The sequence below is a fragment of the Rhinolophus ferrumequinum genome, chromosome 14, assembly GCF_004115265.2.
Source record: "Rhinolophus ferrumequinum isolate MPI-CBG mRhiFer1 chromosome 14, mRhiFer1_v1.p, whole genome shotgun sequence".
In the NCBI taxonomy this organism is placed as follows: Eukaryota; Metazoa; Chordata; class Mammalia; order Chiroptera; family Rhinolophidae; genus Rhinolophus; species Rhinolophus ferrumequinum.
This window is the reverse complement of record NC_046297.1, coordinates 71,435,140-71,462,900: the sequence shown is the minus strand read 5'-3', so window position 1 is coordinate 71,462,900 and position 27,761 is coordinate 71,435,140. Positions and strand designations below refer to the sequence as shown.

At 56.4% G+C, this 27,761-nt stretch overlaps 1 protein-coding gene across 6 annotated transcripts in view; it reads left to right on the top strand.

Annotated features, from left to right (window-relative positions):
• Positions 1–20,260, top strand: part of SLC45A4 (solute carrier family 45 member 4) — a 69,324-nt gene extending 49,064 nt beyond the window's left edge. For 5 of the 6 annotated variants that reach the window (XM_033126027.1, XM_033126028.1, XM_033126029.1 and 2 more), the window contains 6 exons: positions 10,566–10,754; positions 12,010–12,189; positions 12,738–13,756; positions 14,569–14,668; positions 15,827–16,038; positions 18,183–18,536. In XM_033126027.1, the coding sequence (XP_032981918.1) occupies positions 10,566–10,754; positions 12,010–12,189; positions 12,738–13,756; positions 14,569–14,668; positions 15,827–16,038; positions 18,183–18,536 (2,054 nt within the window). Of the gene's footprint in view, positions 1–10,565; positions 10,755–12,009; positions 12,190–12,737; positions 13,757–14,568; positions 14,669–15,826; positions 16,039–18,182 lie in introns of all 6 variants that reach the window. The other variant, XM_033126031.1, reaches the window with a different exon arrangement.
• Positions 20,261–27,761: the final 7,501 nt, after the last annotated feature.

The following is a 27,761-nucleotide window of genomic DNA, read 5'->3' as shown; positions in this document are numbered from 1 at the left end:
CCTGCCTGGTGTAGGGCTGCGGTGCACAGGCTGTCCCCAGGTGGGACATAGGGGGCGATTGTCCAGCGGTCAGTCCTTCCCTGTGTAGAGAGAATGCTGAGCTCAGTGCCACTGCCCCCTAGAGCGAGGGGGGGGGCGGCTGCACCCAGTGTCATCTGCTCGGTGGGGCCAGGGGCTGGGGTGTGGGACTGAGTGTTTCGTGGGGTAGTGTCCGTTTGGGAAGGTGACCGAGTTCTGTGGGTGGATGAGGGTGACAGCTGCACCCCGACGTGAATGTGCTTAGTTCACGGAACCGTGCACTTAAACATGCTGACAACGGTCAGTGTCCCTCCCGTTAGGTACATTTTACCACAATTTTTAAAATGTAAAAAAAATATTTGGGCCCTACATAATATCCAACTAAACACTGCGTTTCCTGCTGCTTAGAGACTAAGGAAACCTGAAGAGTGACACATGGCCCAGGCAGGGAGATGGCAGGCTGCCCGCCCTTGTCCAGTGGGAGAGAATTCAGGACACATGTCGTCCTGCCTGGGGGCCTGCAGTGCCCCCCAAACACAGTCAAAACCAACTGTGGGAGCGAGCAGCCACCCGAGGGGCAGCCACGACTCAGGGAGGACGTGGTCATGGCCTCCTGAGTTTCGACCAGAGTAACTGGAAAACTTCTGTGCAGGGCTGTTTTGTTTGGCTTGGGAAGTCTGAATTTCCTTGCGTTTCAGATCATTGTATTTTAGAAACAATGAAATGTCAACTGTAGTCATTTTTCCCAAGGAGTTATGTGACTGTATTCTTTCATCGAACTCTGAGCGCTACCTGCATGGCGCCAGGTGCCATGCCAGGCGCTGGAGGCGAGCTGGAGCAGCCAAGGGCCAGAAGGGGACGCAGACTCGGGGCCAAAGGGTGGGTGTGCGTGCGTGCACGAGGGCGAGTGTGCGACTCATGGAGCCCTGGGCCCAGGGAGCCAGGGCTCTCGGTCGGGAGGCCTGGGGGGCGGCTGTCTGTCTGGGCAGTGGCGTCGGGGGCGTGCCTGTGCGGGGCCTCCTTCTGGCCTGCGGTGAAGGTTGTGGTTTGTGGTCTGGAAAAGGAACGGTAGAATACCAGGCGTTGCTTGCTCTGGTGAAGGCAAGCATGGGGCTCAGCGGCCAAGGACAGAGGCTACCCAACTGAAAAGGGGGGCAAGACGTGGGGAGGCTGCATTGAGCAGGTGGTGCTGGGCCGAATAGGTACAGAGAGTAAGTGGGAGTCAGTGCGTGAAGCGTGGGGCGTAGAGGAGGGGTGGTGTGTTAGGGAAGCCGTGACTGGTGCAGCAGGGCAGACGTGCGCGAGCCCCGTGCAGAGGCCACTGAGAGATCTGGCCCTGGCAGGCGGGGGTCCGATCACGGGAGGTCTATGTGCTACTCCAAGGAGGTGACTCACAGAGAAACGGGAGACAGTCCTCCCTTTTTCAACATTGCGTAGACCACTGGTAAAGCATCAGCAATTAATAGTTAATAGTAAGCAAGCGCTATATCACATCATAGCCATTTCGAAACTTACTAGATCATCACAATTTTCAGAATTATAGTGACAGAGCATGAACCGTGTACACATATGGATTAGAGAAGACAGAACAACTTGTGTCTGTGGAAACAGGGTAGATTGTGTCCACAACAGAACATGCCCCAGGAGGTGAAAACATCAGTTGTTTAAGTCTTACACAGACACAAGTGCATTTAAGTGTAAATAGGATTCATCTTAGTGTCAGGACAGGTCGTTTGCCCCCTTTTAAATGAAGAGTGGCTATGGGCGTATCTTACAGCTCGTAAACTGTTTTGAGACCATCACAGAAAGGAACTTGAAGAAACCTCAACGTAATGGAAGTAACTTTGTTAGAAATACTTTATCTACAAGTTTGATGGAGCCGAATCACAAAATGGGAACTGGCGTTTTGAACAAACTCCAACTTGGCGTTTCCCTTTGAGGTGGTCAGGGCTGGACGGGAGGAAAGGCCCAGGGCTACTCGCCGGACGCCTGTGTGTTGGGTGGACCGTGGCCGGAGAGACAGAGGCGAAAAGTCCCAGAGCCACCCAGGGTGGCCGGCTCTGCTCAGGCGTGCAGTGTGGGGGAAGCAGCACGGAGTCTGGGGAGGGGTTACATTGTTTCGTCAGTCCCAAGCAAGGCCTGTTTTTCTTTGGATTCCTTGTAGACTCCCGCCCTGCCCCGCGTCCATTTCTCTGTCACTGTAAATCCTGCTGGTGAGCCTGGCTGCCTGTGGGATGAGTGTTCTGGCCCAGGGCCCCGGGGCCTCACTGGGAGCACTTCCTGTCCTCTGCCACCCGAGGCAGGGCTGCAGCCCTGCTGTCCTTGCAGGGTAACGGAGGCGTTGGCTCCCTCCCCACAGTCGCCACGGTGAATCCATCCTCCTTTTCTTCACGGTTATCCTGCTAGATGGTGACTGAGCCACAGCCAAACCGGAAGCAGCCCATGTAGACACAGCGCACAGGGTTTGAGGTGCTTGTCAGGCGCCCTGTAACTGACACTCAGGATTTAGAACTGGGCCCACAGGCCTCTGCCTCTTACTCGGTTCAGCTAAGTGGAGAAGCGTGAGGTGTGTGAGCACAGGAGGCGGCTCTCACTGCTGGTTTCCTGTTCCTGTCGGTTGGGGTTCAGCAGGTTCCTGGGTGTGAGGCCGGGGACACGCCCAGCCCGTGCCTCCTCGGTGGCTCTGGTGCATCTCCAGGCCCGAGAGTTTCACCTTCCGTGGGAGGTGGGCGTCCTGCATCGGGGCACCACAGACAATGACAGCTTCTGTCCTCGGGGAGGGCTGGCCAGCACTGAGAGGAGGGACATACACTGAGCCAGCTCCACGGTCACCAGGCAGGATAACTGCTCTCGGCTGCCGGGAGGGGGCCAGAGCTAGACCTGGTCCAGTGCCGCGGGCCGGGACGTGGCCTTCCTGTGTCATCGGGCCTGGGGCATTGGGGGCCCTGCCTGCTGGCTGTGCAGGTGGGCGGGGCAGCCTGTCCTGACCACGCCCCCTTATTGTGTGACCTTGGAGAGTGTCACGGGTCCTCAGTCCAGAAGTCAGCACAATCCGCTCTGCACTTGGACTTGGCCCCCTCCCCCCACCCCACTCCCGGCTGAGACCTCTGGGCCTTTCCCAGCCGAGGCCACGCCTGCCCTGTGTCCACTGCTCCTGTTTGGTAGTGTCCTTGGCACTTCTTTGGCCACCTCTCACGGTTTGTCCCCCACCCCCAGCAAGGCTCTGTGCTAGAACACGTCTTCCATCTGTCCTCTTACTGTTCCACGTGAGTCTAGGGGGGCCTCTTCCAGGCAGCCTTCAGCCTAGAATGGTGGAAGTGAGGGGTGTTCTTCAGGAAAGCAGGAAGGTGTGTCTGCAGAGTGAAGGTGGAGGCTGAGAACACTAGCTCAGACTTTAAGTAGAGGTAGGAATTGCCCCTTTTCCTCCTGAGGTCATGGGTCGTGCAGGTCACTCGGAGTGTGGCACACGCTGCCCGCTCTCCCCTCCCCCACAGGGGAGCTGTGGCCACTGAGAGACGTCCAGGCGGGAAGTCCCTTGGACTTGGTGTGGGTCCCACACAGCATTGCAGGAGGACGTCCACGGGAGTCCGTCCCCGAGGCGGCCCCTTGCTGTACCCCGGGCCGCGGGAAGTGGCTGCAGGCGAGGAAGCAGGGGTTCCTCACTTGTGTGTCTACAGTGGGGTGTGTAGACGGCGACAGTGTTTGGCTCTGGTGGGCAGTGGCGTGGGAAGTGACTCCTGGGCTCCTGCCAGCATGATTGGGTGCAGGCTTAGGGGACCCCAAAGCAGGTCTAGACCTGGAGTGGCAGATCGGGAAGTCGGTGCTGCAAGTGGTGAACTTGAAGAACTGTTCTCCTCCAGGGCCTGGGCCTCAGGAAAACCGTCCACCTCCTGGGTGGCTGTTGGCTTCTGGAAGTAACTGAGCTGTGTAGCTGTGAGAAGCAGCGGGGACTTGCAACCGACTTTGACCTGTGGGTTTAGGAGCAGCTGGACAGGCCACATGTTTTCTGCTCTTCAGGAAGCTTCTGGAATCTCAAGCCAAGAGCCATGCAATTGCTTATACATCTTAGGTAGTAACCCTGCTGCGTTATCATTAAGATGTTTGCTTCCTGCAGCCTTCATTTCAAAGAGCTGTGGGATGGGTGGCTATCTTGGTGGTTGGGGTGGGGAGCAGCCGTGCTGGGGGGGGGGGGTTGCAGGCGCCCCAGGAAGGAAAGGCGCCCCCAGCTGGGCACCCGAGGAGCAGGAGGCTGCTTTCCAGCCGGCCAGTGGGAAGTGCACCGCACTGGCCTTTTGAGGCTCCCCCTTGTGTAAAGGACCAGGACCCCATGACCAAGTTGTTGGGGAGGCTGCGTGGGGTGCAGGGCTGGCAGTGGCTGCAGAATGCTCATTTTACCAGAAGAAAGACCACCCGAATCTGCTGGAATTTGCTGAATGAGCCTTTGTCGGTCTGATGGCGCCGTTTCTAAGCGTTGCGTCCACCGGCCATGAGCCGTTCTGCGACAGCACAGTAATCCATAAGGGACCTTTGGGCTCCCTTCGCGGTGGTCCACTCACAGAACACGTATGAGTGAACTCGGCTGTTGGGTGACATCTGTGTCACATGGTTTTCCACTCAGCACTGTCGTCACTGTGTCCCTGCCACCAAGAGGACCTGCCCCTGCCAGGCTGAGGTTCTGGGGACCGGGAATGTGCCCTGGTCTGCATCACTGATGAACACCAGTTTCCGGGGAGCACAGCCGGGTGTGGGGACACCTGTGTGTCATTCCTCTGCTCCTAGGCCCGCCCAGGCCCCTGGAGAGTTCTGGCCCACACACCGGGGCCATTCCTTCTCACGTAAAATGGCCAGGTATTGCCGTTCCAAGTTGAGCCCCAAGAAAGCACCTGAGCTCACCTCCCTTTCTCTTCATCCCTCCTCCCTACTTCCTGTGGCTCGGGGATTCTGGAATGTTCCTTGCAGCGCTGTGGCCCTCTCTGCAGCTGGAGGAGGTGTCTGCCCCCGCTTGGCCCTGTACAGACCCTCCCTGCTGGGGGAGGGTTCCCTGGGGGCCCTCGCACTTGAGCTGGGGACTGTGCCTACCTTGAGGGCAGGGGCGGCTGCTCCTCAACGGGACCTCCTTGTGATGGGTTCCCCATGCCGTTCATTGACGAAAATGCACCAGGGTTACTCAAGGCTCTGGAGCATTTCCCACCAAGAGCCAGCTCTCAGAGTTGAATGTCACTGTGAAATTCGCAGCTAAGCATATAAGCACGTGTTGCTGTGGAGGCTTTGCTGAGGAAAGGAGTGTGAGTTCCTATGTCCATTGCAGGCCTTTTGTTAAACATTTACAGCAACCTTTGCCGTCCCCTACCCCCCACCCCCAGAAGTACAGTTTATCAGAAAAGACGCCGTGAATGGAAGCCATCGCAAGTGCCCAAGCGTGGCCGCCGTCACCCGTGACCTCACAGTCTTCGGACAAGCGGTGACACTCTAAGCATTTCCTGTGAACAGGGAGCCTTCCTGGTCCCACCATTGTTGTTCAGACTTTGCCTGGAAGAAAACAAAAATTATTTACTACGGACCGTGCTGTGTTTGTTTCGAGCCTGGCTGGGAAATGCCACGTTCTCGGTGTCCCAGCGGCAGCAATGCCGGGAGTGGGGACTGTTCTCACTGTCACAGGGGCGCCAGGATGGGCCTCGCTCACGCCTCCTGGGCGGCTTTGGGGACGTGATGGGAAATGGTTATTTTTCTTGCCAACGGGCTTAAACAAAGGAAGCCATCACCCAGTGTCCCTGTGCCGTTCCCAGCTCCAGGTGCCCTTGTGGGGCCGGGGTTGTTACCCCCGCTCGTCCCGTAGCTGTGACCACGGAGCTCAAGTGCAGACAACTTCCTGGTGGGCATGCAGTTTCTGTGCAGCCTAGAATTTGCTTTCAGAAGAACTGGGGAGAAAAAAAGGAATCTATAAGCTACCTACCGTTGGTCCTGTTCGCTCCTCCTGGCTCTCTCACCTTTCTCGGCCTGACCTGCTCCAGTCTTCTGGTCTCTGTGGCCCCCTCTGCAGGAGTCCTTCCCTGCATCCGGTGGGGGGGGGGCAACAGTGCATGCTGAACGGGAGGAGGGCCAGGCTGGGTGGTCCTAGGGGAGTGGGGGGCTCGGGCACCACTGGCCCCGATGTCTTCATGCAGCACGATGTCTCGCTGCAGGCCAGGCACTGTGCCACATGAGCTGTGCTTGTGCCAGCACGCTCTGCCCTCATGGGGCTTTCGGCCGTCTCACTGACGAAGACGACCAGCTTGACAGGTAGGCCGCACTGGTGACCTCCGCCCAAGAGGGCAGGTCAGGGGAGCTGCGGGGCAGCCAGACTGCTGTAGGTGGAGGAGTGAACAGGAGGCGACGACCAGAGAGGTTTGTACGGGGAGCGGAGGGGGCACCAAGACTGCAGGAAAGGCACAAGCGTGGCTGCCATCAGTCCAGGCTGGAGCGAGACGGTCCCAGCGGGCAGGGGGAGGAGAGGCAGGTGGGCCGAGGGCACTGAGCCCTGGGCGGCTGGCACCGTCTCCCTCTGTCCCTCGGGGTTAGAGCATTGCTGAGCTGGTGACGGCTGCCCAGCTTCCCGGGGAACCTCCGAAGCAGGCTGACTGAGGGCCCCTGCGTGCAGCCCCTCCACTTCCTCCTGGGGCCAGTCTGCTAACGGTGGGTTTTCCAGGTGAGCGGGACACGGGTTTGGGGTGAACCGCTGACCAGCACCCAGCTTGACCAATTTCCTAATGAGTTGCTAAGGTTTGGGTTTAAATAGTGTGACCATTGTTATTTCGGTTACATACCGGTGTTCGGAAAGAAGTGACAACTTCACAGTTAATTCATGTCTGTGAAGCCTGTGCCTGGAAGTCACGCGCTCACACTATCAGGGCCGGCCAGGTGAGTTCTCTGCGGCTCAGGGGACCGTTCACAGAGCACAGGCTCCCCCGCGGCCCCCATGCGTACCCCCACCCCCACATTTCTGCTCAGAGAGGCCGCCTTCAGCAGACTTAGGAGAGGGGACAGCTCCCTGGAGAGAAGCTGTTGGGCAGCAGGCGTTTCCAGTGTGGCGAGGTGAGGGGTGGACGTAAAGCAGGATCGCTGGCTCCGGGCTGCCGCCCTGGAACTTCAGACCCCGGCGTGTTGGTGGCGTGTGCGCTGAGCCAGGCTTTTACCTGTGCTCCCCACGCGTCGCAACCTTGCAAGAGCAGCAGCAGCTCTTTGGGTGAAGTGTATGATCCCAGGAATAGAAATGCCACTTCACGAAGCGGAATTGTCACGTCAGCCTGTCAGGTGCTGTCAGGGCCGAGCTGGCCACAATGTGGGCTGCGATGTGAAAGCCCCTGTGGGCCCGCTGCCACCACGTGTGTCCTGGGTGTGTGCTGCACAGGGCGCTGTTCCAGGGCAGGGCCTGGCTTCTGCTCAGACTGTGGTCCTTTCGTGTGGGGTGGGAAGCCATGTGTCCCAGGGGTGCTTTCCGTGGAGATGGCTTTCTTCTCGTCACCTTGCACACCCAGCGGGTCCATGTGCATCCGTGTTGCATTGTGTCCTGGGGAAGAGCACGGGCTTGGCGTTGGCCAGACCCTGGTGTGTCCCATGTTTGGTCAGCAGGAGGGGGTGCGCAGTGGGCATTAGCTGGCAGAGAGCAGGCAGCCAGGGACAGCGGGTGACACTTGCCGTGTGTGGTCATTCTTCAGTTATTCCTTGTGACGCAGAACCTCGTGCCTCCTCCATGCGTACGGGATGTTGGTGAGGTAGGCAGTGATTTTGGACAAACAGTCCCTTGTGACCAGGCGCCGTGGCCTCTCAAAGCTTGGTCGTAACTGCAGTAATGACTGCTCGTGGCCAGGAGGAAGTGCGTTGCCACTATTGATGCCATTCCCGGTGAGGCCACATCTTCAAGGAACAATTTTGGCCGAGCAGTTTCCTCTCTGCCTATTCACAAGGCGGAAGTGGGGCTGGAGCTGACGCCAGTGAGTGCAGTAAATCTGTCCGTAAGGAGCCTTCAGGGGGCAGGTGGCCTGTGCCTGTCATAGCCCTTGTGTGCCAGCACTCTGCGCCGTCCTGACTCCAGCCGGCCCTCCATCTGCCCCCCCCCACCCTGCCTTCTTCATCTGAGTGCCCCCTACCCTGCAGGGGGCAGCTGGTTGCCTGTCTTCAGCCCCAGCCCTGCGGCGGCTGCTGGCCCTCGGCTTGGCCATGGCCCCGGGGGCAGAGTCAGCACGTGGCCCAGGGCAGGAGGGTGGGCTCTGGGAACAGATGCCAGGTTCAAGCCCGTGGGGTGTCACTCACCATCTGAATGAGCAGGTCTGTCTCAGCCTCCGTTTCCTCAGTAATGTAACTGTGGTGCACGCCGATGAGGGTCAGTGCAGTGCTGTCACAGGATGGTCACTGGCAGTGGGCCATTGAGGAGCTGGAAAGTGGGGTGGCCTGGTGAGCTCAGGACATCGGGAGCCGTCCCGTCCTCCAGCCTCCCCATCTGGACTCGCCCGCCGTCCGTCACTTACCACATGGGATGGGTCATGTGTCTTCCTGCATAGTTAGCCGCGTGACACGTGTCGCCTCTGTGGGTTTGCTCGTGCCCATTCTCCCCAGGACTGGAAGCCCCACGAAGCCGGGGACCAGGTCTGGGTCTGGCCACCACAGCCCCAGCGCAAGTGCCACAGGTCAGAGGTGTGCTGTGTGCTAATCCCCCTGCGCTTGGCTGCGTGGTGAGAGCGTAGCTGTACGCAGGAGCCAAAGTGACGTGCTGCCAGGAGGTGTGTGCGTGTGTGTGGCCGGTGGCAGAGGAGGGCGGGAGCTGCTTGCTCGGTTCAATGGGGACTTTTCATCTCACTGGAGAGGGTAGGTTTGTTGGGGTCCTGGTGTCTTGGAAGCTTTGGTAACACGGGACAGACTGCAGGCCTGGGGGACAAGGGAGCTCCCGAGACGAGGTGGGTCAGTCACAGCCCAGGACGGGACTGAGGCCAGTTAGGTCAAGTCTTGGCCTCTCCAGCCGAGATGGGATAGCTGAGGTTTGGCAATCGGTGGGTCCCGTTCCAAGCGACGAACAAACCCGTCCTGCCCTCAGGGACGCAGTGTTCCCAGGTGGTTCAGAAGGTGCAGAAATGCAGCAGCAGTGTGCACGGGTTGGGTGGGTGACACCTTTGGGGCGTCATCAGGGGCTTTGCAGGGAAACGCAGAGCATTCTGTGTGCCTGAAGTGGAAAGGCCGGGACCCCAGGAGAGAAGACAGGTGTGGCAGGGAGGCATTGCGTGTGTGTGCGTGTGTGTGTGCGCACACACATTGCAACTCTGCAAGGAGCCACCGTCACCAGCCTGCTTATCATTTATCAGTGAAGTTGTGACATGTTTAAAAAGCCCAACAAAGGTAAGAGTCCACGTATATTGGGGTAAGAATGCTTTCCATCCCTTCTGAAATTCTGACTGCGCTGCACACACGAAATCGTTTTGTTAGGGAGTCATTTCTGAAAACGCGGTGCTGTGTCTTGGAGTGTGGGCAGTGTTGGTGTGACCAGTGCAGATGTCGCTGTCCCCTATGTCTAACTGATGATGGGAGGTGAGGAACGTGGCTGGCGGATAAGCCACAGCTCATCAGTACTTCTCATTTCCTGCAGCACCCGTCGTCCATTCTGCTGGCTTGAAATAGAACATAACCCACGTCCTAAAGCCCTGTGCCCCGTGCATCTGGCCCGAGCACACAGACGTCCTAGTGGGCACGTTAGTGCCTTTGAAAGGTGCTTCCCTCCTCCTCTGCACTGAGTTCCTCCGCCAACACAAGTTTATTTTTCTTAGTAGTTTAGCATAATAATATTCTGTTTCTCAGTGCCTTTGGCGGTATAAAATGTCAGCCAAATGAATCGCCAGCATGCCAAAGCACCTTCTATTTTTTAAGTCAACTTTTCACTGAAGTAGAACATGCAGGGAGGTTCAGGATCGACGTGTTCAGCAGGCTGGATTGTCACCAGTGACCCCCACCCAGGTCAGGAACAGAGCAGAGCAGCCCAAAGGCTCCTGGCTTCTGCCAGCAGAGACCCCTTTCGCCACTTTGCACGTCATAGAAACGGAACCTGCGGTGTGTGTTCTTCTGCGGCCAGCGTGTGTGAGATTCAGCTGTACTGTTGTGTGAGGCTTGTTCCTTTAGGCAAATGTGTGAGACTTGTTTCTCTGGTCCCCAGTTTCAGCACTGGGTTTGTGATAGGCGCCAGCGTGGGGGATTGGTGGCGCGTAGACTTTGGAATCAGGCAGCCCTGGGTATAAGTCCCGGGGCTCCCAGTTTGTCACTGTGTAATGCAGGGCAGATTGCCTAACCACTCTGAGCCTCAGATTCCCCATCTGTAAAATGGGTACAAGGGCTTTGGTTGACTTCACATATCCCGGTCTCGCAGAGGAGAGCTGCGACCCTGACGAGCCTCTGGCGGTGGTGGGGGTGGCGGTGGCGGGGGGGGGTTTGCCCAGCGGCACCCTGTCCCCACGCTTCTGGAGCAGACGGCAGCAGAATCGGCCTTGGCTCTGCACGCCGCGTGTCTGACGGCCACATGTCTGTTGCAGGCCTTCCCGAGCAGTACTACAGCCTCACCTGGTTCCTGAGCCCTGTCCTCGGTCTCATCTTCACGCCCCTCATCGGCTCGGCCAGCGACCGCTGCACCCTGAGCTGGGGCCGGCGGCGGCCTTTCATCCTCGCCCTCTGCGTGGGTGTGCTCTTCGGTGTGGCCCTTTTCCTGAATGGCTCTGCCATTGGTGAGTGTTCCTCTGCCACGCTGGGCACCCTACCACAGTGGCCGAGTCCTGACTGGGGATAGCCTTTCACTCAATAAAATATGTTCAGTGTTAAATAATTGAGAGTGGCTGGCTGTGGGACAGGGAGCGTCCCGGGCCAGCCCAGCCCCTTGGGCCCGGAGCAGGGCAGCCGAGCCGAACCCTTGGCCGCCCGGGCGGCGGCCTGGCAGTGGGCACACTTGGCAGCGCTGGAGCCGGGCCCCACGTGGGAAAGCCTTAGGAACCTGTTCACAGGGAAGCGTTTCCTGTTGTGACCCATTTGTTTTTCATGCGTATCTGACACCACGTCCTGTTTCCAGCATTATTTCAGAAATTATCTTTTCCTTTTTTTTTTTCTCTCTCCTTAGACTTGGTATTGAAAATGTCCAGACCTAGTTTGATACTTGTTTTTTTGTTTCATGTATTCATGGTTGGTTCTTTTTGTTTTGTTTTGTTTTTAATTAGAGCAACTATGGGAAAATAGTTTTTGCCCAGAGGGCACTCATTAAAAATGCTGAGAACAAAACCTTGCTTTCTGGCAGCGCCTTTTAAGAGGAGGCGCAGTCTGTGTCCTGACACACGTGAGCTTGCCCCAGGTCTGCCTCCATTCCGATGCAGGCACTGATGCCGGCAGGCTCCGGGAGAGGCCCCAGAAAAACCTTTCTGCATAGCGAGGGCCCCACTTCTCAGGGCGTGGGAACAGAGGCTTCGTGGGGACGTGCTGGGTGCAGGAAGGTGCTGTCACCACACCACGACCTCCCTCCCTGAACTTCACCCCTCATGCGGGGCGGTCCCCCTCCCCCGGCCTGATGTCCCCTGATCAGAAGGCCAGGGTGCCGCTCTCCTGTCACCTGTGCGTTCAGTGAACACTGACCAGCAGACGTCCCTGGAGGCCCTGGGCCAGCGGGCGCACGCACTCACTTCCTTGCGAGAACTTGCCCGGGGAGCTGACATGAACCCCACCCCCAGTGGTGCTTGGCTGGTGTGTCACAGGTCCTCCTTTCTCGCTGATGTGCCCTTAGGGCTCCCAACACAGACTCCCCAGGGAAGGTTGTGTAGGAAGGACCCTTTTCCCCCTTTTTAGTTACAAAGTAAAAAGGTAAGTAAGCTCTTTGAGGTTCGCTGAACAGCTAACGTGAATGGGGAGGAAAACACTCCTGCGGGCAACCCCCCTCCTGGCTGCGGGCGCCCGTCCGCACGCGGGCGCCAAGGTCTGACGGTCCGTGTGCCCCACCAGGTCTGTCCCTGGGCGATGTCCCCAACCGGCAGCCCATTGGCATTGTCCTCACGGTGCTGGGGGTGGTGGTCCTGGATTTCAGTGCTGACGCCACGGAGGGGCCCATCCGAGCCTACCTGCTGGACGTCGTGGACAGTGAGGAGCAGGACATGGCCCTCAATATCCACGCCTTCTCTGCCGGTGAGAGTGCCCCCCCCACCCCGACAGGGCTGGCGAGGCTGCGCGCAGGGCCAGCGCCCCAAGTCGGGCTGGGCATCCACACCCTGCCTGCCGCTCCACCTCAGGTGCCCGCAGCTGGGACCCGGTGCCTGTGGGCAGCGCTGCGGGTGCCGGGCTGGCCACCTGGCCTCTGTGCTGCTCACTCCCTACAGGCGGGCAGCTCTCGCATCTGAAGGCAATGCCCCCTTCCTGAGCCTTGGTCGGTTAGTGCTGGGGGAGTCACGTGGGGCCACCTGTTTCCTAGCCTGGCAGTCGTCTGCTCCAACCTTTCTTGCAAAGCAGGAATCTGTTAGGTCACAATTCCAAACCCACGGTCAGCTGGAGTTTCTCATTGGGCCTTTCCTACCGTTTTCTTGGTCTCCCTTCCAAAAATGAGTGTCCTAACTCATGTAACTGGGGGGTGGGCATGGCCCCCGACGGCGGCCGAAAGCCCTTCCAGGCCTGTCCTGCCCCCCTGCCTCTGGAGTGGCTCACTGGCCGCGTCTGTCCCCCCTTCCTCCCGCCCACAGGCCTCGGCGGGGCCATCGGCTACGTGCTGGGCGGGCTGGACTGGACACAGACCTTCTTGGGCACCTGGTTCCGGACCCAGAACCAGGTGCTCTTCTTCTTCGCGGCCATCGTGTTCACGGTGTCGGTGACCCTGCACCTGCTGAGCATTGACGAGGAGCAGTATAGCCCCCAGCAGGAGCGCAGCGCGGAGGCCCCCCCGCACCCCACCACCCTGGCCACCGGCGGCTCCCTGTTTCCCGACGAGGTGCAGTCGGAGCACGAGCTGGTCCTGGACTTCCTGGGAGTGGACCTGGTCCGCAGCAAGAGCGACTCCGTGCTGCACGTGCCGGACTCCGCACTGGGCCTGGAGCCCGAGCTGCTTTTCCTGCACGACATCGAGCCCTCCATCTTCCACGACGCCTCCCACCCCGGCACCCCCCGCAGCACCAGCCAGGACCTTGCCAAGGCCACGCCGCCCAGCCTGTCCTCACTGCTCAGGGAAACCGCCAAAGAGGACGCCACGCTGCTCGATAATCACTTGAACGAAGCCAAAGTCCCCAACGGCAGTGGCTCCCCGCCAAGAGCCAGCCCCAGCGGCTGCCCCAGGGTGGACGGCAGGCCCCCGGCTGCAGCCGGTGCCCTGCGTCGGCGCCGGCACGTGTTCCGCCGGCAGGCGTCCAGCACCTTCTCCTACTACGGCAAGGTCGGCTCGCACCGCTACCGCTGCCGGCGCGCCAACGCCGTGGTGCTCATCAAGCCCTCACGCAGCATGAGCGACCTGTATGACCTGCAGGCACGGCAGCGGCAGCGCGCCCGGCACCGCAACCAGAGCGGGGCCACCAACTCGAGCGGAGACACGGAGAGCGAGGAGGGCGAGGGCGAGACCACGGTGCGGCTGCTGTGGCTGTCCATGCTCAAGATGCCCCGGGAGCTGATGCGGCTGTGCGTCTGCCACCTGCTCACCTGGTTCTCCGTCATCGCCGAGGCCGTCTTCTACACCGACTTCATGGGCCAGGTCATCTTTGAAGGGGACCCCAAGGTGAGCGCTGCGGCCCCCACTCGTGGCACCGGCAGGCGTGGCACTCACGGCCGGTCATGAGGGTGGAACAACAGGGGCTGGGGAGCGCTGGGCAGTGGTGACAGCCCACGCACGAGCGCCACGCGGCCTCGACGTCCAGGCCATTCCCAAGGCCCTCGTGGAGCCCGGCACCACATGACGCAGACGGGCGGCTCCCGGCAGGCAGCTGGCCTGTGTGCACCCCTTACATGGTCGGGGCCGTCGTGGGAGCCCAGGAGGTGAGGCACACCCGGTCCACGGGCAGCAGTCAGATGCCACGGGCTTTCACAGGGCAGGAGCACTTCAGAAGCCTGAAGTGACCTGTAGCCTTGGCTCTCCACTGCCGTGGACCAGACTGCCCCACACTCAGTGCTTAAGTAGCGATCTGTTCTTACTTGTGGCCAGGCTCAGCTGGGAGCTGCTTCTGTCCCCGTGGCGTGAGCTGGCTCACACCTGCGGCTGGGTCACCTTGGCTGGGGCCGGGGTGGCCTCAGCACAGGCTCTCGCCTTCCCCTCCATGCCATGTAGCTGCTGGGCTCTCAGAGGGCAGAGGTGGGAGCTGCCAGGTAGCTGCAGCCGGATCCAGGGAGGAGGGAGGCTGGGGTGCCAGCGTCTCTGATGCTGACCTGGCTAGTGGCTGATTCTCCTTTCAGTGCCATGTTTTACCACCTTTTTTAAAGCAAACAGCTTGCCTGCAATTGAGATGTAAAATAACTTCCTGTGCCTGGAGGATGTGGCAAGAGGTCCCTGTCCCCTGATCCCTGTCCCCTGCACCCGTCTCATTTCTGCAACAGGCTCCCTCCAACTCCACCACCTGGCAGGCGTACAACGACGGCGTGAAGATGGGCTGCTGGGGCCTGGTCATTTATGCAGCCACCGGTGCCATTTGTTCAGGTACGCGATCCCTGAGTCACCCCAAAAGTGCTGGCGGACTGCAGCTGTGGCCGAGGCAGCCTCCCCACAGGAGGGAGTCCTGCCTCTGACTGAACAGGCCTGCTGTCCCTCGGGAACAGACACACGGAAACTCGTGTGTCCTGATCTCGGGGAAAAGACACTGCAGCCCGACGCCAGGACCTGGGTGCCCTGAGTCCTCTGTGCGCTGGCCCACGAGGAGGCCTCAGACAGGAGTCCCAGCCAGGCATGGGCTCAGGTGATGCCAAGACTGCAGGCGCGGTGCCCCTGTGCCCGTCTGGGCGGGGGCCTGGGCGCCTTAGCCAGGAGGACAGGGAGAGCTAGTGTGGGGCCAGGACCCAGGGTATCCTATCCCCGTCCTGCAGGAGGGCGCACGGTGTGTTTGGGGCCTGCCAGCAGTCAGGGTGGCTGCAGGGGCAGGCTGCTGTGGAGAAGGGGCCTTTCCCCGGAGACGGGGGGTCGGGTGACAGGCGTCAGTTCATCCAGGCACGCTTTCAGGAAATGGTACACAATCGTAGTCAGGGGCCGCCCTGCCCATTTTCTGCGGGAACCTGGGGGAAGTGGCTGGCTGCCTGGCAGCCTGACCTGGACTTGAGGATGGCTGAGATAAAATGGCACAAAGCAGCTGAAAGCCAGGGTGACCGTCACAAGGCTTTCGGTGTTTTGACAGAAGTTCTCAGGACAGCATCAGTGACCCTTCCTGGCGGAGGTGACATTTAAGCTGCTAGGTCAGGAAGGGTGAGCAGGGGTCTGTCTCCAGATCCAGAGGGGTACCCATGAGGAAACCAGCAGCAACTTGAGTTCCCGAAGCAGGACTGGGTGTGGGGCTGGCGAGCTGGGGAGGAGCTGGCCAGGCTGGAGGCCCCGGGGAGCGGCAGCAAATTGCTGGGCCTGGGACCCAGAGGGCCAGCTTCTTTCTGAGGGGCTGGAGCTGCTGGACCTCGAGTGGGCACAGGGAACTCCAGGCACGGTCAGAGGCGAGTGTGCAGCCAGGGCAGCGGGGTGGTGAGAGGGCAGGCCCCCCGGAGGGATGCTGGCCGGTTCCTGCGCCAGGCTGAGTGCCGGAGCCGGCGGGGGAGCCCCTGGAGGGAAGCGGCACGCCCGCCCTCACCGTGTGCTGTGGCCGCGCTCTCTCCGCAGCCCTGTTGCAGAAGTACTTGGACAACTACGACCTGAGCATCAGGGTCATCTATGTGCTGGGGACGCTGGGCTTCTCCATCGGCACGGCCGTGATGGCCATGTTTGCCAACGTGTACATCGCCATGGTGATGATCAGCACCATGGGCGTCGTGTCCATGAGCATCTCCTACTGCCCCTACGCGCTGCTCGGGCAGTACCACGACATCAAGGAGGTGCGTCCGCGGCCGTGGGCTCGGCGGGCGGGGCCCGGGCACAAGGCCGCCGGCCGGACACCACGTCAGGGCGCATCGTCAGCTTGTCTGGCTCCGAAGCTGGGCTCCTCCTCCACTCGTTTCTAGGTAGAGCTCTGCGCCTTACTTGAGGGGGACGTTCAGGGCACAGGTGGTCCCCCCAGGTCTTTGGTTCTGAAACGTCCCCTGAAGGGGCCAGCAGAGCTGCTTTCTGCCGGGGTCAGTGTCTAAAGCACAGGTCTGTTTCTTCAGCCACCTGGCTGCTGGCCCCCTGCCCCACCTGGCACCTACCTGGAAGCTTCAGGTGTGTTCCCTGGGATTGCTATTGGGGGAGCGGGGGCTGCCTATCCCCAGGTCCCCTCACACACAGGCCACTGAGGAAGGAGGGGAAGCCGTGGGCCAGTACTGTTCCATTGAATAGAATGCAAGCCACCCACCGTGTGTCCCCGAAAATGAGACCTAGCTGGGCAATCAATAATATAAGACCTGGTCTTACGTTATGCTCTGTTATATTACAGTCTTATAGTAAAATAAAACTAGATCTTATATTAATTTTTGCTCTAAAAGACACATTAGAGTTGATGGTCCAGCTAGGTCTTATTTTGGGGGAAATACGGTAGGTAGGTTACACCTCCAGTAGCCACATCTAGCAAGTGAAAAGACAGGTAAAATCAGTTGTCATTTTATTTAACCCAGTACATGCCAGACATGATTTCAACATACACTCAATGTAAAACACTGAGGTATTTTGCGTTGTCACCAAGTCCGTGAAAGTCACTGTTTATTGCACACGTGCGGCACCTCTCAATCCAGATGACCCCCTTCCCGGTGCCCAGCAGCCACAGTGCAGGTGTAGACGTGCAGATGGTACACACAGACGATGGTTCAGACTTAACACACCGACCCTTCACAGGGAAAGGAAAAGACACAGTAAGCTCACATCTTGCTCTTCCTAAACCTAAGCTATGTTTAATCTTCTAGTCTCTTAGTTAATAAAGCAAAATAAATTCACTGATTGGGTGCCTACCAAATAGCAAACTAATGAAAATCTAAATAGCATTATTTTTAAATAAACCTTTTAGGTGAAGTACAACGTGGCTGTAGAAAAGTGCACAAATGGTAGGTGAGCAGCTTAGTGTATGTGCGGGAGGGGAGACAGACTTGTAACCCAGTACAGACGGTCATTGTCCCAGCCCGACGCCGTGGGCCAGTCATGCTGGTGTTTGAACGCAACGTCGGCTTCTCCTCCTTCCCGCGTGTCTGTGATTCCTGGATTCCTGCGGGCTTCCCCAGCGCCTTGTTCCTGGTTGTCGTCCAGCGTGCAGCCGGCTTACCCACCCATCCTGTGTTGGTGGCCTGGGGGCTCTTCCCTGCCCCTCCCCGTCCTGTGCACATACACCGGCCTGGGATGCGTGGCCCATGCGTGTGTGAGGCAGAGGGGCGGGACTGTGGCTTTCCCACCCCTTGATGGCCACCTGACCGGGCGCTACTCAGCGGGAGTGCCATCTTGGTCACAGCCTGGCTGTCCCGTGGGGGTGTTGCCAGTCTCTTCTCTGCGTTGGGCTGTCTGCCCTTAGGCGGATGTCACACTGTCCTGAGTGTCTTTGTAATAAGACCTCAACCCTGGTCGTGTAAGTTCTTCAACTTGATGCTTTGAGATTATCTAGGCTGGGCTTGGCCACTTACTTTTCACCTAAATGTTAGAATCAGATTCTGGGCTTTTGTTGGAAACACATTATTATATAGATCGATTTGGAGAAAGTTAAAACTTACAGATTGAGCCCTTCTGTCCATAGCTGTGCTATATTCTAGATTCATAGGGTCTGTCAAGGTTCTTTTGAACTTGACAGAATCACCACATCGTCTGTGTATAATGAGTTTTATTTCTTCCTTTCTAACCCCTGATACATTTTATTTATCTCCTCGTCTTATTGCCATGGCCAGAACGTCCAGTACAATGTCGACTAGAAGTGGGAGGGGGTGGGAAGACGGGCTGAGTGGTTGCCCGTCAGGGGAGAGGAAGGTGAGTTTTGGTTTGCAGACATCCGAGCTCACGTGCAAACCATGGGCATGGTGGCCGCTGGCGGAGCCCCCACGGCCCTCACCCACGCTCCCTTCTCTTGCAGTACATACATCACAGCCCCGGGAGCTCCAAGCGTGGCTTCGGCATAGACTGCGCCATCCTGTCCTGCCAGGTCTACATCTCCCAGATCCTGGTGGCGTCTGCCCTCGGGGGCGTGGTCGACGCCGTGGGGAGTGTCCGCGTCATCCCCATGGTGGCCTCCGTGGGCTCCTTCCTGGGCTTCCTGACTGCCACGTTCCTGGTGATCTACCCCGAGGTGTCAGAAGAAGCAAAGGAAGAGCAGAAAGGCCTGTCTTCCCAGCCCTTGGGCGAAGGCAGCAGTGAGAAACCCACGGTCCTGAGGCTTTCCCGGAAGGGAGGCCCGAAGGGAGCCGTGGAGACGGAGTCCATGGTCTGAGCCGCTGCTGTGTGCACATTCCGGCAGGGGCGGGGTGGCCGGCGGGGGCGGGGTGGCCGGCGGGGCAGGCGCTGGCCGGCCGGCTGGCTGCTGCTGCGTCGGTGGCAACGCAAACCCGAGTTCCTTCGCCACACGGAGGGGGCACTCAATAGTTGTAGGATAGGTTTGAGCCACTAGGCAGAAATACCACACTAATTATTTTCCACAATTAAAAGAATCATTTGAAATTTTTTTTTTTAATTGAAAAGGATCTTTTAATTTCAACTTTATCTTTTATTCTGCAGGTATATTATTCTGCATGTTTTTAAATTGTAAACCAGATTTACAATATAGACCATAAGTAATTTAGAAAAAAATAAGATTTTGCATTTCTGAAGTTAAAATTGAAATCAAAAACTATCCGATGTTCTTTGCTGCATCTTATCTGAACACTTCAGATGACGGTCGTGTAGTCAATGACTAAAACATTTTTACCAAATTGTTTCTCTGTGGACGCCGACAGGTATTTATTTGGACGTTCTGACAGATCTCACCACATTCTGTTGGTGCTGCAGCTGCTGGAGAGTATTTTTCTTTATGATTCTTTTAGAAGAAAACATTCTATTTTCCAAACTGGATTTTTCTTTTTCTTTTTTTTTTTTTTTAGAACAGCATTTCCTCTTCTCTGAGTTTCACTGGTGGTGCCCGTCCCTGGGCCGTGGGCAGTGGTGGCGACTGCACACCAAAGATGGGAGGAGTCCAGGGGGGCTTCTTGGGGCAGAAAAGGGTGATTCGCAGGGGCTGCCCGGGTCCCCGCCAGGGCACAGTTTGAACTAGCAGATTTCCTCCCTGCCAGCGTGGCGTGTGCGTGTGTGCCTGGCCCCGGCACCTTTGTCCGAGGCTCCTGGGCGAGGTCGTGGAGTCTTTCATTGCACTTTGATGTGTCTTTCAACATGTGCTGGGGAAATCACAAGGGCTGAGCTGCAGGCGGGGCCACCACGTGTGTGGGACAGCGGCCCCGGCACATGCGACATGCTGGACACTGCTGACCTCTGGGGACCTCATGGCCTGCTCCCCGCTGGGCGCTGGGATGGGAACGGTGCACAGTGAAGGAAGGAAGTGTCTGGGGCAGGAGGAAGGGCCCTCTGCCGGACCTCTCGGCGCGGTTTTTGCTTCCCTCAGAGGCGCGGTCTTGGACATGGGGAAGAACAGGGTCACATGCTGCAGCGATTCGCACGTGGTTTTCAGACCACTCTCCGTGCAACGGGCAGTTTCGGCGTGCTTTTTTGGAACGGTCCATCTCAGGAGAGAGGGAGGCCTCTCCGCGTCACCGGATAAAGTGACAGTCGCAATACTTTGCTGCCTCAAGTTGACGTTCTCTTTATTTTTAAAATAAAGGACTTTAAAGTGCATGAGAATCATGCTGCAATATGGTCATTCTAAAGCAAATATATATATTTCAAGATGAAACTAAGCAGTTTTGAAATAAATTACTTGAATTTTCTGTGTACTTAAAGGAATGACTGTGTTTAATGTACTCAGCCGGCCTCTGTTTTGCTGCGTTTCTGCTGCCAGTGGCACTTGGTGGCTTGTGTTTTGGGTGCCTGTCCCCATCGGACGCACTCGGAGGCCAGGCGTCCTCCCTCGGAAGGCCAGGATCGCAGAGAACCGACCGCAAGACGCGAGCGTTTTCCGTGTGTTAACCTTGCAAACAGCCCTGTGACTTGTGCATGGACAGGAAGTGGCACTCCCGCGACCCCACCGCCGAGCTGGCCCCGGGCGACCGCCTCTCCTCTCACTGCAGCAGGCTCCAGGCGGGTCACTTAGGTGCACTTGGAGCCCCGCGGCAGCTTCAAGGTCACAGGGCTGCTCTGCGTTGGTTCTCAGGAGCGCACCCATCATCCAGGTCGCACAGCCTGGGAGCTGGTTTCTCCTGACAGAGAAAACGGGGAGGCAGAGAGTGGAGGACATGGGTCGGGTGAAAGGGACCCAAATCAAGATCCGAAATGAATCAAACGCCTGCGCCCACGCCCCTTGGGCTCCACAGCCCGCACAGGCTGGATGAAGCACCCACAGCCACCGTGCAGGGGCTCAGGAGCACGAGGGGCTTATGGCGGGACGACCACCCAAAAAGGGCGTTGAGCCTTGAGATCCCAGCCTTCACCTTGACCGTGACCTGGACTAACGACATCAAAGGACAATTTGTTGAAATCACTGTTCGAGGAATAACAACACTGAAAAGCAACGTGCTCACGTGCCACTCACAGGCAGCGCACACTCCTCGGCTGGCGCGCACGTGAGTGGGTGCATTTGGGTAGGTTGGTAAAGATTTTGGAGCCTTTGGGGTGTTTGTGACCAAAGTCTGTCTTACTGTGTGGGTCTGCCCAGCGTGCAGACCCAAAGGACGGAGATGCCTGGGTGGGGTCGAGGGGTAGGTGGAGCTGCCCCCCGGGCCCCTCGCTCCAGCTGTGAGCAGGGGAGGACCAGGAGCAGAATCCTTTGCCCTCAAGGCAGATTATTTCAAGATTGCACTAACTTGAAACTCTCAGAGTGTTGTCACCTTGTGTCTTAAGGAAAGCAGAGAGGAAGGGCTGGCTGTGTGTGTGGTGTGATTGCAGACTGGCGTGGGTGTGTGTGTTTCTAACGCTGTACCTCAGATGGATATGGGGGAACGCAGTTCCTCTGTAGCCTGGTCACTTGAAAGGCTCTCCATCTGGTGCCCTGGCTGGAGGGAATGGTCGGGTTAGGCCCTGTGCGCGTGCGTTGGGTCGGCTGGCTGGGCGGCTGGTGCTGGGACAGCCTGGAGGCCCCAGGTCAGTGGGCTGGTGCCAGAGCAGGACTCGGGAGTGTGTCTGGCAGGGGTTTGGTTGGTGGCTGTGTAGAATAAATAGGCTTATTACCAACACTGGCAACATTGGTCTGATTTACGTCCTTGTTCCAGCTAAAAGTCAACTAAGTAAAAAATCTCTTAAAGAGACGGCCCAAACCTGAGGCAGAAGTCTGGGCCACGTGGGAGCCTGCACGGTGGGAAGCGGCACCAGAGGCCGGTGGGGTTAAGCCAGCCAGCCTCTGCACCCACCCTTTGTCCCCTGCTGTCAGCAGAGGGGCACTGCCATGTTCCCAGGTGGCTGAAGAGCCGGCGGTAGGGGCGGGTGTCCAGCTATAAGTAGCCCCCCACCCTGAGCATACTAGCTACTGTCCACTGCCTCTCGGGGCCCCTGCAAGGGTCAAGGGTCCACAGTCCTCGGGGGTGTTTCTTAAAGGCCCCCGTGTGTGAAGAAGTCGGTCTGGCCCCCCAGGCCCCCAAGGTGGAGCCTCTGAGGGGCTGCAGGAGGCGGGAGTGGTCAGTGGAGTAGGATGTGCGAAAGGGCAGTGTGTTTCTCTCCAGCTGTGGGGGGGGGGGGCCACAGGCCTCTGCAGCCTGGGATGTTTGTGGCGTGTGGGGAATAGAGAAAGTGCCAGCTGTTCCTCTGTGGCTGACGGTTCATGCAGCAGTGTGACGGGGACACCTGCCCCAGACCAGGTTGGCAAAACACCAAATTCACATGAGCCACGACCCAACTTTGGAAGATACACCGGAACGTGGCTTTTCCCGAGCTGTTTGGGTCCTATCCCCCCGTTGCCACCAGAACTGGGAGTGCAAGTGCAGCTGCTGTGGGTCCTGGGAAGGTCACTGCCTGTCTTTCTCGTGTTCCCTCTGCATGCGTCTGCTTTACAGACATGCCCTCCATCTTCCTGCTGCTCCTGGGCCTGGGGCAGCTGTGAGGACCCTGTCCTGAGCGCCCCTGGGGGGCCTCTGGCCGTGGGTCAGATGAGCAGGGCCCTGGGACAGGTGGCATGTCTGGGACCCAGCTGAAAGCCAGCTGTTGTCATTACCTCCTGTGGGAAGCCAGCCACCGCCGCCCTGGCCGGACCCCACCTCAGGACCTCCGGGACCCAGGGCCACACCTCCACGTGCCGCAGACCGAGACACTTGGTGGCAGAAGTACTGTTTGTTGGAAATGCCTCTTGTTACCAGAGAAACTCCCCAGGCGTCTCGGAACAAAACTATTTAGTTCCATTGTGAACTGGCCGCAGGACAACTTTTTATCAACTTATTAAGTTGGAGCAGTCTCATAGCTCTTGCTGATTTTAGCAATGATACCAGTGTGTGTTAAACACATGACGTTTTACGAGGAAAAGGGATTATAAAGAAGAGTAATCTCGCACATTACTTGATTTTTTATTAGGTGGGCCAGGCGGCCTGGTGTGTGTGTGTGTCGACGCAGAGCCCTGGGTGTTGTTCCCTCTCAGGGAGACGTCGGTCTTGTGACACGCTGCTGCTTCAACACTGTTGTGCACACGGCTGTCCGTGTGACACTGTCATCACCCCCTCCGTGCATGGGCCAGCCTGGACGTGGACCAGGCCTCCTGCGTCTGTTTCCCTCTGTTGTTACTCTGCGGTTGAATCTTAATAAACCTTTCCCTGCCAGGTGACCATGTGGGTGTGTCTGTCACTTCCTCACAGCCCCTCCCTCTGCCCTCTGGAGCCTGGGTGGGTCCCTTGGGGGTAGACAGAGCACGCTGTGTGGCCAGGGTCTCTAGGTGGGAGAGGACTAAGTATGGGCTCGGTGTTCCCCCAGAAGCCCCCCAGCTCACAGCCAGGGGGGGCCATGCCTGAACCCCCAGCACAGGCCAGCGTTAGCCCCAGCCCCTCCAGGGCAGCACATCTGCCAGAGGTGAGGGGCATCTCAACTCTGCCCACCTCACGTGGCTCAGGCTGGGCCAGCTGGGAATGACACCCACCCCCCAGCACACTGGTTGTGCTGGTTACCATCACAGGCCCTGTCAGGTCCCAGGTCAGGTGTGGCCACAGGCCTGGCAGCCCTGGGGTGGGCGCTGCGGTCCTGGTACCGTTAGCGTTGGAGGAAAGGTGGGCTCAGAAACCAGGCCCTGGTGACTGCCAGCCAACACACTGGCCAAGCTGCCACCAGGCGTGGGCGTGTGGGTGTGTGCGCCACAGCAACCAGGCCGGCTGGGAGTACACACACACCACACACACACACATACATACCACACACTCATACACACCACACACACACACACACACACACACACACACCCTGCCCCGCATTTGGCAGCTAACTGCTGAGGAAATGAAGGGGGTTGGGGCTTGCCGGAGGTCACACAGCTGATTTGTTCAAAGGCTCTGCTCACTCGGGGTGGGAGTGGAGGTGCCAAATCAGGGTGCTGGGGGGCATGGAGGCGGGAAGAAGGGGGGCGGGGAGGTGTCAGGCTCACTCCATAGTCCCAGGTCCAGCCTGAGCCTGGGGGTGGAGGCCAGAACACCCCACCACATACACAACCTCCAGCTTGGGTCCTGCACTTGTGACCTGGGTGCCCCGTGGGCAGAACTTGGCTACGCTGCCCTGTTGTGGGGCCTGGGGGTCCAGGCACTCCTCCTCCCACTGTGGTACTGACCACCTGTGCCTGCTGGACCAGTGCAGGCGTGGGAAGGGAAGCAAGGACCCCACCAATATCCCCACCTGGCTAACACTAGCATGCAGCGCCCCCTGCTGTCTGCCCAGCCCGAGCCCCACCTGGCATAGGTGCCCCTCCTGCCCAGGGAGGGCCCCCCTGAGAGGCTGGTCCAAGGTGCTGGTCCATGCCTTTTGCTGGGGTGGCCCTCTCGGGGCTTGGACAGTAGATAACAAAATCAGTGCCCCAAGCCACACTCCCTTATGTCCGTCCCCACATAGGCTAAGGCAGAAACAATCTTTTTAAACAAAATTGACCGAATAAAAATTGACCATACTACGTAGAGTTTACAATCTACATTTTTTGTTCAGCAAAATATTTGATCACCTCTCCTTATTTGCACATGAAGATCTATTCTTGTAAAAGTATGATCAAAAATGTTTTGTTTTTTAGAAAGTAAACATTTATCATCTGTCTCTGTACCTTTCTGCCATTCTAAAAATTCACTAATTTGTCTTTCTAGGTAAAACCCTGTAGGATTTTTCTAGGAAGAATGGGAGGCCTCAAGTAGGAGACAGAAAAACTTGTTAGTGAAAAGAGTCAAATGCTTAATCAGAAATTGCACGTTTGGCTTTTAACTCAGTCTACAGGACTCCCTGGCTTTAATTCTAAGCCTCTTATTTGCTGCCTGACTTCTGTTGTTAAGTCTTTAGGTTCTTCCAATAATATGGGGAGAGGACTGTGATTTTTAGATCAGGAAACAGCTCTGAGAGGTCCCAGAAGGTGGACAGACACATGGTGTTCTATTCCAGGCCCTTAGAAATGATAGAAAACACATACTCAAAGGTGAGAGTAGCTGTCTCCCAGGGAGCACGCACAAGAACCTTGGCAGGCTGGAGGGCAGACGCAGGGAGACCGGTCTGAAATGCGCAGAGGACTGGCGAGGCGCCAAGTGCAGGCCGCGGAGGCAGCTGACACCACGTGCCACCTGGCTGCGGACTGAAACGTGCCCAGCGCCTGGACAGGCCCGGGAGACATCGGACCCGGCTGCGTCCACACAGCACAGTGAGTAGAGATGGCGTCTTGTGAATTTCAGCACTGTGCATCAGTCAAGTGTAGAATTCCGGATTAATCATGATTTGGGTCTTTTTCTGATTTCAACTTTGTTTTGCTTTAAAAATGAACTTTACAGAGGTATAATTTACATGCACTAGAACTGACGAATTTGAAGTATCAAGTTCTGACCAATGAGCTCAGTGTGTAACCACCACCGCAACCACCATACAGAATTACTCCAAAAGTGCACATATGTCCCCCCTCCAAGGGTCAGACCCGAGAGGATAGAAAGCACATGTCCACAGCAGCACATTTGTCACCCAGAAAAAGTTCCCTTGTGCCACCTCTTACCCGTGACAGCCACTGATTTGCTTTTTGTCACTATAGTTTTTGCCTTTTCTTGAGTTTCAGATCAACAGAATCACAGAGTAGAGTCTTTTGTGACTCGTTTCTCATTAAGCATAAATTTTTCTGATCTACCCACATTATTGCAGGTTTCACACGTTCCTGTGTTTGGTGACTAGTAGCCCATTCGGTGAATATTCTGCAAGCTGTTTGTCCACCCAACAATTGATGGACATTTCGACTTTTCCTGGTTTTCAGTTGTTATGAACAAAACTGCTATGAGCATTTGAATATGAAACTTGATATAAATGTGTATTTTCATTTCTCTTCAATAAATACCTGAGAGGGATTGCTGAGTCACATGGTATGTCTATTTTTAACTTTATCAAAAGCTCCAAACTATCTCCCAGTGGGGCTCTACCCTTTTGCCTTCCCACAGCAGGGAGTGAGGGTCCTCGGTGGTCCACAGCCTCGTCCCCCAAGTTGTAAGCATTGCAGCCATTCTCTGGGTCTGTAATGGGACCTCGTGGTGGTTTTAAGGTGCATTTCCTTAGATGATGAACATATTTTCCAGTGATTATTTGCCATCTGTGTATCTTCTGTAGGGAAATGTCTAACCTAGTTTTTGTCTTGTTTCTTAATTGGTGTGTTTTTCTTATTATTGTTGAGTTTTAAAAATACAAGTCCTTTATCTGATACATGTTTTGTGACTGTTTTCTCCCAGGCTGGGAAAGAGATGTCTGCCTTGTTCCTGATTTTAGAGTAAAAGCATTTAGTCTTTCACCATTGAGTGTAATATTTGCTGTGGGGTTTTCATGGCAACCCTTTATCTAGTTGAGGAAATTTCTTTCTATTCCGAGTTTGCTGGGCACTTTTATCATGAATGGATGTTGAATTATGTCAAATGCTTTTCTGAATCTATTGAGATGAACTTGAGATTTCGTTTTGAGCTTGTGAAGATGGTGAATTCCATCAGTTGGTCTTGAGTATTATACCAACCTTGTATTCCCGGGATGAATTCCACTTGGTCACAAGGTATTAACCTTTGGATGTATTGCTGGATCTGATTTGGTCTGGATTTTTTAATTTTCTTCGTAATATCTTGTCTGGTTTTGGTAGCAAGGTAGTGTTGGTCCAAAAATAGGACATGATGTAGTCACTCTTATTATATATTTGAAAAACTTCATTGTGAATTCTTTATATCATTTTCTTCATGGGAAGGTTTAAACTATGGGTTAAACTTCATTATTATAAATAAGGCTATTTGGTTTGTCTCTTTTTGAATTGAGCTTTAGTTGTTTGTGTCTTTCAAATAATTTTTGCATTCCATCGAAGTTGTCAAATTTATTGGCATCAAATTAAAAACATTCCATTATAAACCTTTTTCGACAGTTGTAGGTTCTATATAGTGCATGGCTTTGTGTTTTTTGGGTTGTTTTAGTATTTAATTGAGGTGAGTTTACATACAGTGACATGCAAAGGTGTAAGTGTGCAATTTCTAAAGTTTTACCATGTGCATACATCTGAGTTACTGACACGTAGGTGGGCCTCTCCCCCCATGTGTGTCTGTCTCTGTGTTCCCTCTTCTAAAACACTTGTCATTGGATTTAGGGCCCACCCTAATCCAGAAAGACCTCATCTTGAGATCTTTAACTTAATTATATATGCAAGGATCCTTTTTCTGAATAAATTCATTCACAGACTTCAGGGGTTAGGACATGGACACATCTGTCTGAGAGCCACTCCAGTAGCTATCACATTTTCATTTGCTCTTAAGATTTTCACAAGAGCCCAGCAAGGAGCCTGGGATGGAATGTTCTCTGAGCTGTTCCCAGGCCCAGCAGTGGCGTACCCTTCTGGGTCTTCAAACCCGCCCTGTAAGAAGGAACCGTCTCCCTTTTACAGGGGTCGGGTCACATGGCCAGAGCCCCAGGCTGCCTGTCTGTTCCAAGGCACAGAAACCCAGAGCTTCCCAGAGTCTCTGCCTTGCCTCCTGGGGGGTCCCATGGCATCACTGCAAGAAGTGCAAACGTGCGTAGGCAGCAGAGGTCATGCAGCGTCTCTGCCTGGCTTTCCATCTTGCTAAGGCATCTAGAAACGGACAAAAGTCTTACACTTTTAATCCAGTCCCCAGGTTGTCATTTGAGATCAGCCGATGCGTTCATGTCTTCTGAGAACAATCCTAAAGCATCACTGTGTGATCAGCTTTACAACGTGCGCAGCTGTCCCAGGGGGTGGAGGGGTGGGCAGGCTTTTCACTGGGGCGGTGGAGCCATGCTCACGCCCAAAACGAGCTTTCTTTTTTGTCGTCTGAAATATGGCTGCAGAGCTGGACTTATATTAAAGCAGACTGGCTTCTAGGTCAAGGGAAGTACTTTTTAGTACCAG